Raw genomic sequence first — 13,559 nt, 5'->3', positions numbered from 1 at the left:
TATTCAAGCCTTGTTTGAACGTCTGGCTGCGGGTCGCCTCACAATCAATCTGGCAAAATGTGAGTTTGCTCAGGCGACCGTTACATACCTTGGAAAAGTGGTTGGGCAGGGTGAAGTGCATCCTGTTCGGGCTAAAGTGGTGGCTATTGATGCTTTTCCACCACCAACTACTAAAAAGGAACTGATGCGTTTCTTGGGCATGATTGGTTATTACCGTAGTTTTTGTAATAACTTCTCTACTGTGGTCGCTCCCTTGACAGATATGCTGAAAGCTAAGGCTGTTTACGTTTGGTCTACTCGTTGTCAACACGCTTTTGAAGATTCAAAGAGATTGCTTACCTCAACTCCAGTGCTGGCTGCTCCTCGCATGGATTTGTCATTTACCTTGCAGGTGGATGCTAGTCATGTGGGGGCAGGTGCAGTTTTGCTGCAAGCAGATGTGTCTGGGATTGAGAGGCCTGTTAGTTTCTTTTCTAAAAAGTTTAACGATTATCAGTTGAACTATTCGGTTATTGAAAAGGAAGCGCTAGCACTCATTTGGGCGCTACAACACTTCGAAGTGTATGTCGGGTCGGGGGTAGTACCTATTGTGGTCTACACCGACCATAACCCCCTCACTTTTTTGAGGTCCATGATGTGTCCAAACCAGAGGATAATGCGATGGTGTTTATTTTTACAATCATTCCATCTCGATGTGAGGCACATCCGGGGGACTGAAAACGTGATTGCTGATGCGCTCTCTCGTGCGCCCTGTTCCTAATGTTTACGTGACTGACCATTGTTTCGGGTTGTCATTTTCTGGTTGTCATGTTCTATCTTTCCTGTCTGTTCCCTCCTGGTCTTGTGTTCTTCTTTCCTCTTAAATATTGCTTCCTATGCGCAAAGGTTGCTGAGGTCTGGGGAGGAGGAGGTTGGATGGGGCAGGTGGAGGTGTGAACACATAACCCCTCACCAATTTGGGACGCAGAGGCCTGTGTCAATTTGGGACGCAGAGGCCTGTGTCAATTTGGGACGCAGAGGCCTGTGTCAATTTGGGACGCAGAGGCCTGTGTCAATTTGGGACGCAGAGGCCTGTGTCAATTTGGGACGCAGAGGCCTGTGTCAATTTGGGACGCGGGTGGCTGGTATGTTGTTCCGGGGTCCTTGTTGGTCCCCGGTTTTATGGGGGGGAATGTGACGACCCTCCCACTCTGTCTGCCATATTCTGTCTTTGTTCTTGTTTCCTTATTAGGATGCCGGTGGGCGGAGTTGAGAGGGTCGTCAGCTACATGGGAAACACCTGGGCCAGGTGTCTCCCAGGATAAATAGACCTCTTCAACATTCATGGAGGAGACTCTCTCCATGCAGACACCTTTTGTAGATTGTGTTGTGGTTCTTGGTGGCCTATTGTTTGTTTGCTTTGGCACCTTTCATCACCCTGCATTATCACATTCATTCATGCAAAACACTCACTTACACTACTGATTACTGATTACACACACCATTGTATATTATACTTAGTTGCTTTAGTTAATAAATACATACTTTGCTACTCCTTATCTCCACGTTGTCTCCCTTTGTTACGGGCTTTGAGCCGGTTCGTGACACACACACACACACACTTATAGAACACTACACACATACACTTATAGAACACTACACACACACACACACACTTATATAACACTACACACACACCTATAGAACACTACACACACATACACACACTTATAGAACACTACACACACACGTATAGAACACTACACACACACACACACTTATAGAACACTAAACACACACAATTATAGAGCACGACACACACACAGACACTTATAGAACACTAAATACACACTTATATAACACGACACACATACACTTATAGAACACTAAATACACACTTATATAACACTACACACATACACTTATAGAACACTAAATACACACTTATATAACACTACACACATACACTTATAGAGCACGACACACACACACTTATAGAACACTAAATACACACTTATATAACACTACACACATACACTTATAGAACACAACACACACACACTTATAGAACACTACACACACATACACACACTTATAGAACACTACACACACACTTATAGAACACTACACACACACACACATATAGAACACTAAACACACACAATTATAGAGCACGACACACACACAGACACTTATAGAACACTAAATACACACTTATATAACACTACACACATACACTTATAGAACACAACACACACACACTTATAGAACACTACACACATACACTTATAGAACACTACACACACACACACACACACTTATAGAACACTACACATATACACTTATAGAACACTACACACACACTTATAGAACACTACACACACACACTTATAGAACACTATACACACACCTATAGAACACTACACACACATACACACACTTATAGAACACTACACACACACTTATAGAACAATACACACACACACTTATAGAACACTAAACACACACACTTATAGAACACGACACACACATACTTATAGAACACTACACACACAAACTTATAGAACACTACACACACACTTATCGAACACTACACACACACACACACTTATAGAACACTACACACACACACTTATAGAACACTACACACATACACTTATAGAACACTACACACACACACACACACACACACACACTTATAGAACACTACACACACACCTATAGAACACTGCACACACATACACACACTTATAGAACACTACACACACACGTATAGAACACTACACACACACACGTATAGAACACTAAACACACACACTTGTAGAACACTACACACACACACACTTATAGAACACTACACACACACTTATAGAACAATACACACACACGCACACTTATAGAACACTAAACACACACACTTATAGAACATGACACACACATACTTATAGAACACTACACACACAAACTTATAGAACACTACACACACACTTATCGAACACTACGCACACACTTTTAGAACACTACACACACACTTTTAGAACACTACACACACACTTTTAGAACACTACACACACACTTATAGAACACTACACACACACTTATAGAACACTACACACATACACTTATAGAACACTACACACACACACACACACTTATAGAACACTACACACACACTTATAGAACACTACACACACACACACTTATAGAACACTAAACACACACAATTATAGAGCACGACACACACACAGACACTTATAGAACACTAAATACACACTTATATAACACTACACACATACACTTATAGAACACAACACACACACACTTATAGAACACTACACACACATACACACACTTATATAACACTACACACATATACTTATAGAACACAACACACACACACTTATAGAACACTACACACATACACTTATAGAACACTACACACACACACACACACACACACACACTTATAGAACACTACACATACACTTATAGAACACTACACACACACACTTATAGAACACTACACACACACACTTATAGAACACTATACACACACCTATAGAACACTACACACACATACACACACTTATAGAACACTAAACACACACAATTATAGAACACGACACACACACACTTATAGAACACTAAATACACACTTATAGAACACTACACACATACACTTATAGAACACAACACACACACACTTATAGAACACTACACACATACACTTATAGAACACTACACACACACACACACACTTATAGAACACTACACACACACACACTTATAGAACACTACACACACACACACTTATAGAACACTACACACATACACTTATAGAACACTACACACACACACACACTGTGACGACCCTCCCACTCTGTCTGCCATATTCTGTCTTTGTTCTTGTTTCCTTATTAGGATGCCGGTGGGCGGAGTTGAGAGGGTCGTCAGCTACATGGGAAACACCTGGGCCAGGTGTCTCCCAGGATAAATAGACCTCTTCAACATTCATGGAGGAGACTCTCTCCATGCAGACACCTTTTGTAGATTGTGTTGTGGTTCTTGGTGGCCTATTGTTTGTTTGCTTTGGCACCTTTCATCACCCTGCATTATCACATTCATTCATGCAAAACACTCACTTACACTACTGATTACTGATTACACACACCATTGTATATTATACTTAGTTGCTTTAGTTAATAAATACATACTTTGCTACTCCTTATCTCCACGTTGTCTCCCTTTGTTACGGGCTTTGAGCCGGTTCGTGACACACACACACACACACTTATAGAACACTACACACATACACTTATAGAACACTACACACACACACACACACTTATATAACACTACACACACACCTATAGAACACTACACACACATACACACACTTATAGAACACTACACACACACGTATAGAACACTACACACACACACACACTTATAGAACACTAAACACACACAATTATAGAGCACGACACACACACAGACACTTATAGAACACTAAATACACACTTATATAACACGACACACATACACTTATAGAACACTAAATACACACTTATATAACACTACACACATACACTTATAGAACACTAAATACACACTTATATAACACTACACACATACACTTATAGAGCACGACACACACACACTTATAGAACACTAAATACACACTTATATAACACTACACACATACACTTATAGAACACAACACACACACACTTATAGAACACTACACACACATACACACACTTATAGAACACTACACACACACTTATAGAACACTACACACACACACACATATAGAACACTAAACACACACAATTATAGAGCACGACACACACACAGACACTTATAGAACACTAAATACACACTTATATAACACTACACACATACACTTATAGAACACAACACACACACACTTATAGAACACTACACACATACACTTATAGAACACTACACACACACACACACACACTTATAGAACACTACACATATACACTTATAGAACACTACACACACACTTATAGAACACTACACACACACACTTATAGAACACTATACACACACCTATAGAACACTACACACACATACACACACTTATAGAACACTACACACACACTTATAGAACAATACACACACACACTTATAGAACACTAAACACACACACTTATAGAACACGACACACACATACTTATAGAACACTACACACACAAACTTATAGAACACTACACACACACTTATCGAACACTACACACACACACACACTTATAGAACACTACACACACACACTTATAGAACACTACACACATACACTTATAGAACACTACACACACACACACACACACACACACTTATAGAACACTACACACACACCTATAGAACACTGCACACACATACACACACTTATAGAACACTACACACACACGTATAGAACACTACACACACACACGTATAGAACACTAAACACACACACTTGTAGAACACTACACACACACACACTTATAGAACACTACACACACACTTATAGAACAATACACACACACGCACACTTATAGAACACTAAACACACACACTTATAGAACATGACACACACATACTTATAGAACACTACACACACAAACTTATAGAACACTACACACACACTTATCGAACACTACACACACACACACTTATAGAACACTACACACACACACACTTATAGAACACGACACACACACACACACTTATAGAACACTAAATACACACTTATAGAACACTACACAAATACACTTATAGAACACAACACACACACTTATAGAACAACACTACACACGCACACTTATAGAACGCTACACACACACTTATAGAACACAATACACGCACACACTTATAGAACACTAAACACACACTTATAGAACACTACACACACACACACACTTATAGAACACTAAACACACACTTATAGAACACTACACACACACTTATAGAATACTAAACACACACTTATAGAACACTACACACGCACACCTATAGAACACTACACACACACATACTTATAGAACACTACACACACACTTATAGAACACTACACACACACTTATAGAACACAATACACACACACTTATAGAACACAATACACACACACTTATAGAACACTACACACACACTTATAGAACACAATACACGCACACTTATAGAACGCTACACACACACATAATTATAGAACACTACACACACACTTATAGAACACTACACACACACTTATAGAACACAGCACACACACGTATAGAACACTACACACACACACACACACTTATAGAACACTAAACACACACACTTGTAGAACACTAAACACACACACTTATAGAACATGACACACACATACTTATAGAACACTACACACACAAACTTATAGAACACTACACACACACTTATCGAACACTACACACACACACACACACTTATAGAACACTACACACACACACACTTATAGAACACTAAACACACACAATTATAGAACACGACACACACACACTTATAGAACACTAAATACACACTTATAGAACACTACACACGTACACTTATTGAACACAACACACGCACACTTATAGAACACTGCACACACACACTTATAGAACACAATACACACACATACTTATAGAACACAACACACGCACACTTATAGAACACTACACACATACACTTATAGAACACTGCACACACACACTTATCGAACACTACACACACACTTATAGAACACTAAACACACACAATTATAGAACACTACACACACACTTATAGAACACTAAACACACACAATTATAGAACACGACACACACACACACACACTTATAGAACACTAAACACACACTTATAGAACACTACACACACACTTATAGAACACTACACTACACACATACTTATAGAACACTACACACACACTTATAGAACACAATACACGAACACTTATAGAACACTACACACACACTTATAGAACACAATACACGCACACTTATAGAACGCTACACACACACTTATAGAACACAATACACGCACACTTATAGAACACTACACACATACACTTATAGAACACTACACACACACTTATAGAACACTACACACACACTTATAGAACACAGCACACACACTTATAGAACACTACACACACACTTATAGAACACTACACACACGCACACTTATAGAACACAATACATACACACTTATAGAACACTACACACACACACACTTATAGAACACAATACACACACACTTATAGAACACTACACACACGCACACTTATAGAACACTACACACATACACTTATAGAACACTACACACATACACTTATAGAACACTACACACATACACTTATAGAACACTACACACACACTTATAGAACACAATACACACACACTTATAGAACACTACACACACACTTATAGAACGCAATACACGCACACTTATAGAACAGTACACACACACTTATAGAACACTACACACACACTTATAGAACACAGCACACACACTTATAGAACACTACACACACACTTATAGAACACTACACACACGCACACTTATAGAACACAATACATACACACTTATAGAACACTACACACACACACACTTATAGAACACAATACACACACTTATAGAACACTACACACACACTTATAGAACACAACACACGCACACTTATAGAACACTACACACACACTTATAGAACACTACACACACAAACTTATAGAACACTAAACACACACTTATAGAACACTACACACACACTTATAGAACACAATACACGCACACTTATAGAACACAATACACCCACACTTATAGAACACTACACACACACTTATAGAACGCAATACACACACACTTATAGAACAGTACACACACACTTATAGAACACTACACACATACACTGATAGAACACAACACACTCACACTTATATAACACAATACACGCACACTTATAGAACACTACACACATACACTTATAGAACACTACACACGCACACCTATAGAACGCTACACACACACATACTTATAGAACACTACACACACACTTATAGAACACTACACACACACTTATAGAACACAATACACACACACTTATAGAACACTACACACACATTTATAGAACACAATACACGCACACTTATAGAACACTACACACACACTTATAGAACACTACACACACACACGTATAGAACACAACACACACACAAACTTATAGAACACTAAACACACACTTATAGAACACTACACACACACTTATAGAACACAATACACCCACACTTATAGAACACTACACACACACTTATAGAACGCAATACACGCACACTTATAGAACAGTACACACACACTTATAGAACACTACACACATACACTTATAGAACACAACACACGCACACTTATATAACACAATACACGCACACTTATAGAACACTACACACATACACTTATAGAACACTACACACGCACACCTATAGAACGCTACACACACACATACTTATAGAACACTACACACACACTTATAGAACACTACACACACACTTATAGAACACTACACACACACTTATAGAACACAATACACACACACTTATAGAACACTACACACACACTTATAGAACACAATACACGCACACTTATATAACACTACACACACACTTATAGAACACTACACACACACTTATAGAACACAATACATACACACTTATAGAACACTACACACACACACACACTTATAGAACACAATACACACACACTTATAGAACACTACACACACACTTATAGAACACTACACACACAAACTTATAGAACACTACACACACACTTATAGAACACTACACACACACTTATAGAACACAATACACCCACACTTATAGAACGCTACACACACACTTACTTATAGAACACTACACACACACTTATAGAACACAATACACACACACTTATAGAACACTACACACACACTTATAGAACACTACACACATACACTTATAGAACACAACACACGCACAATTATAGAACAGTACACACACACTTATAGAACACTACACACATACACTTATAGAACACAACACACGCACACTTATATAACACAATACACACACACTTATAGAACACTACACACACACACTTATAGAACACTACACACACACACTTATAGAACGCTACACACACACATACTTATAGAACACTACACACACTTATAGAACACTACACACACACTTATAGAACACAGCACACACACTTATAGAACACTACAAACACACTTATAGAACACTACACACACACACACTTATAGAACACAATACACACACACTTATAGAACACTACACACACACGTATAGAACACAACACACGCACACTTATAGAACACTACACACACACTTATAGAACACTACACACACACTTATAGAACACAGCACACACACTTATAGAACACTACAAACACACTTATAGAACACTACACACACACACACTTATAGAACACAATACATACACACTTATAGAACACTACACACACACTTATAGAACACAATACACGCACACTTATAGAACACTACACACATACACTTATAGAACACTACACACACACACTTATAAAACGCTACACACACACATACTTATAGAACACTACACACACACTTATAGAACACTACACACACAGTTATAGAACACAATACACGCACACTTATAGAACACTACACACACACTTATAGAACACAATACACGCACACTTATAGAATGCTACACACACACACATACTTATAGAACACTACACACACACTTATAGAACACTACACACACACTTATAGAACACAGCACACACACTTATAGAACACTACAAACACACTTATAGAACACTGCACACACACACACTTATAGAACACAATACACGCACACTTATAGAACACAACACACACATACTCATAGAACATTACACACACACTTATAGAACGCTACACACACACATACTCATAGAACACTACACACACACTTATAGAACACAATACACGCACACTTATAGAACACTACACACACACTTATAGAACGCTACACACACACTTATAGAACACAATACACGCACACTTATAGAACACTACACACACACTTATAGAACACAATACACGCACACTTATAGAACACTACACACACACGTATAGAACACAACACACACACACACACTTATAGAACGCTACACACACACATACTTATAGAGCGATGCGCACGCACACAAGCACACGCACGCACACACACAAACTGAAAGGGACACTTCCCCACGCACTGAAATACTGCCGAACAAATCCACTTAAGATCAATAACTCACATTTCTTAAACCCTGTAATTCTCCACAGAAAACTCCATACAATTTCCCTCTCCGCTTTGTCTGAAAAGTTTTGGAGCAACGTCACACTTGGGGAGTGGGAGCTCCTTAGATTATAAAGGAATATTGCATAAAAATGGGGACATGAAGAAAAGAAAAGGGATGGTGGGAGGAAAGGGGTGAGGAAGGAGGAGGGTGGAGTGTAGAGGAGGGGAGGGAATCTATTGTGATTTTAGCAGGTATATACTAAGTAACAAAATCTGTAGTATGGGTGGGAGGAGGAAACAACACAGTGGGCTATAATCTCTTAGCAGTAGATAGAGAGATTAGCAGGAGAGAGAGAGAGAGGAGAGAGAGTAAGAGAGAGAGAGAGAGAGAGAGAGAGAGAGAGAGAGAGAGAGAGAGAGAGAGAGAGAGAGAGAGAGAGAGAGAGAGAGAGAGAGAGAGAGAGAGAGAGAGAGAGAGAGAGAGATGGTGTGTGACTATGGTTTTTGTCCTGTTAATTTGGAAGCTGATTTCACAGCAGCAGTCTGTGACAGTGGGGGGGGGGGGGGGGGGGGGGGGGGGGGTGAGGACCACTCTCACTGTCAATACGGCTCTCTCTCCTCAGAGACACACTGCACAAACTGACAGCTGAGAAAATTGGAACGTAGGTGGAAAGAGCATTCTGCTGTAGTACAGGACCAATTATGGTGTGTGTGTGTGTGTGTGTGTGTGTGTGTGTGTGTGTGTGTGTGTGTGTGTGTGTGTGTGTGTGTGTGTGTGTGTGTGTGTGTGTGTGTGTGTGTGTGTGTGTGTGTGTGTGTGTGTGTGTGTGTGTGTGTGTGTGTGTGTGTCTGCCTTCCTGCCTGCCTGTTTGTGTTTGGGGGACATATCATACCAAATGGAGATGTTTTTACCGGGAAATGGATTTAAAAGAAACTGAAACCATTGCAAGGAAGGATTTTGTCAATGTTCATCTACAGAATAAGGACGAGTGCAGAACAAGCCCCTGAATGTTGAGAAACTCAATCTCTCCTCCTCTTATATTCTGCACCCGACATCTGCTTGTTTGGCTCCACAACTCTCAGCTTTCAACTGGTTGAATTCCCCTCTCCATCAACACAGAGCAGCTGGGGCTTTTTAACATGTCAAATAAAAAGATTTCAGCTGAACCACTCTTATTTAACGACAGTTCAGGGTCTCTTTATAGATTCACCACTGGGTGGTTTTAACCAGTGGTGTAAAGTACTTAAGTACAAATACTTTAAAGTACTACTTACTTTACTTTACTATATATATGTTTGACAACTTTTTATTCACTACATTCAAAGAAAATGATGTACTTTTTACTCCATACGTTTTCACTGACACCCAAAAGTACTGTGACATTTTGAATGATTAGCAGGACAGGAAAATGGTCCAATTTATGCACTTATCAAGAGAACATCCCTGATCATCCCTACTGCCTCTCATCTGGCGGACTCACTAAACACACATGCTTCATTTGTAAATTATGTAACCGTAAATTTAAAAAACAAGCAAATAGCGCAGTCTGGTTTGCTTAATATAAGGAATTTGAAATTATTTATACTTTTGATACTTAAGTATATTTTACATTTACTTTTAATACTTAAGTATATTTAAAATCAAATACTTTAAAACTTTTAATAAAGTAGTATTTTACTGGGTGACTTTCACTTTTACTTAAGTCATTTTCTATTAAGGTATCTTTACCTTTACTCAAGTATGACAATACAGTACTTTTTCCACCACTACTTTCAAAACACACCGCGGCCATTTTGTTGGTCCCGATCTCTCCTGCAGATAACAGCCAGAGTCTTAAATCCTGAAATAGAGTCGTTATTTTGATAGATGGCCAAATTAAGAGAGCCTCAAATCGAAGTGGTTGCTAATTGAAAGTAGGTAAGTCCCTTTGGAGGGAGGGTTTAGGTATGTACTGCTCTCAAAGTGCTTACTTCCCTCTATCCTTAATGTTACCGATGGGCTAACCTTAAACTAAGGTTAGTGTCAAAGCACTAAAACATAACCTAGTGGCCCTATCCATTCCAAACAGGTAAATAACCAGTTTCTAGGGAGAGACAAAGTGTTACTGGTTTGTGCTGTGAAGGCGCCTTTGAATTTGTTTGATCAATACGAGTCAACTGGATGGTAACTCAAACACACATTCCTGCAGCTCGGCATGAATGATGGTTTCCACTCAAGCAATTTGTAACTATAGTTCACTGTAGTTACTGTGTATCTGCCTATAGTAAATTAATTAAATCACACTTTCTATAGAAGCCATGCAATGAATCGAATGTTCCTTAGTGCCACAGAAAAAACTTGGAATAAAATGGGAGGGTAGCTCTCCAGGAACAGGGTTGGAGAACCCTGCCTTGTAAGAAAATCCTAATTATTACCTACCATTTTGTGACTAGGGTGGGCATTCTGTGTTATTTTTTCTATGTTTTTGTATTTCTTTGTTTTTGGCCGGGTATGGTTCTCAATCAGGGACAGCTGTCTGTCGTTGTCTCTGATTGAAAACCATACTTAGGTAGCTCTTGCCCACATGGGTTTTGTGGGTAGTTGTTTTCTGTTTAGTGCTTGTATCACCTTTCAGAACTGTGTCTGTTATTCCTTTTGTTACTTTGTATTTAGTGTTCAGTTCTATTTAATAAATATGAACACGTACCACGCTGCATCTTGGTCCTCACCTTCTTCCTCTGAATGCCGTTACACATTTTGGCTCGTTTCAGTGTTTGTGTGATGTAGCTTTTGCAAGGGGCCCAACACAGTACCTGGTGGAACTCCCTCTGGTGTTGGACGGCCCCCACGTCACCCCCTATGGGCAGCTGCTCTGACAGCTCCTCGTCCTTGGCCGTCAGCCATTCTATGATCTCCTGCAGGGAGAGCTGCAGCTTCCCACTGTTGTCTGAGAACGCCTCAAGCCGCACCCTGCGGACACATGGACAGACAGACAGACAGACAGACAGACAGACAGACAGACAGACAGACAGACAGACAGACAGACAGACAGACAGACAGACAGACAGACAGACAGACAGACAGACAGACAGACAGACAGACAATAACCACAGTTAGGCGATGGCTGCTCATGATCCCCAATACATCTACCACCATTTATGACATTTGTAAACTGCCGTCCCACAATCCCCAGTGTCAACTGAGTATCACTTAATGTTACAGATGCCTCTTTAAAAACATGACAACAGACAAAGTGTATGAGATGATGAAGGAATGTATGGGATATTCA

At 39.4% G+C, this 13,559-nt stretch overlaps 1 protein-coding gene across 1 annotated transcript in view; it reads right to left on the bottom strand.

Moving 5' to 3' along the window:
* Positions 1–13,559, bottom strand: part of drp2 (dystrophin related protein 2) — a 270,718-nt gene that overhangs the window by 132,574 nt on the left and 124,585 nt on the right. The window contains exon 4 of the mRNA XM_046296549.1: positions 13,084–13,240. Coding sequence (XP_046152505.1) covers positions 13,084–13,240 — 157 coding nt within the window. The remainder of the gene's footprint in view (positions 1–13,083; positions 13,241–13,559) is intronic.

Source organism: Oncorhynchus gorbuscha, linkage group LG13, assembly GCF_021184085.1.
Source record: "Oncorhynchus gorbuscha isolate QuinsamMale2020 ecotype Even-year linkage group LG13, OgorEven_v1.0, whole genome shotgun sequence".
In the NCBI taxonomy this organism is placed as follows: domain Eukaryota; kingdom Metazoa; phylum Chordata; class Actinopteri; order Salmoniformes; family Salmonidae; genus Oncorhynchus; species Oncorhynchus gorbuscha.
Note: the sequence above shows the minus strand (reverse complement) of the source record. Positions and strands in the feature narration are given on the sequence as shown.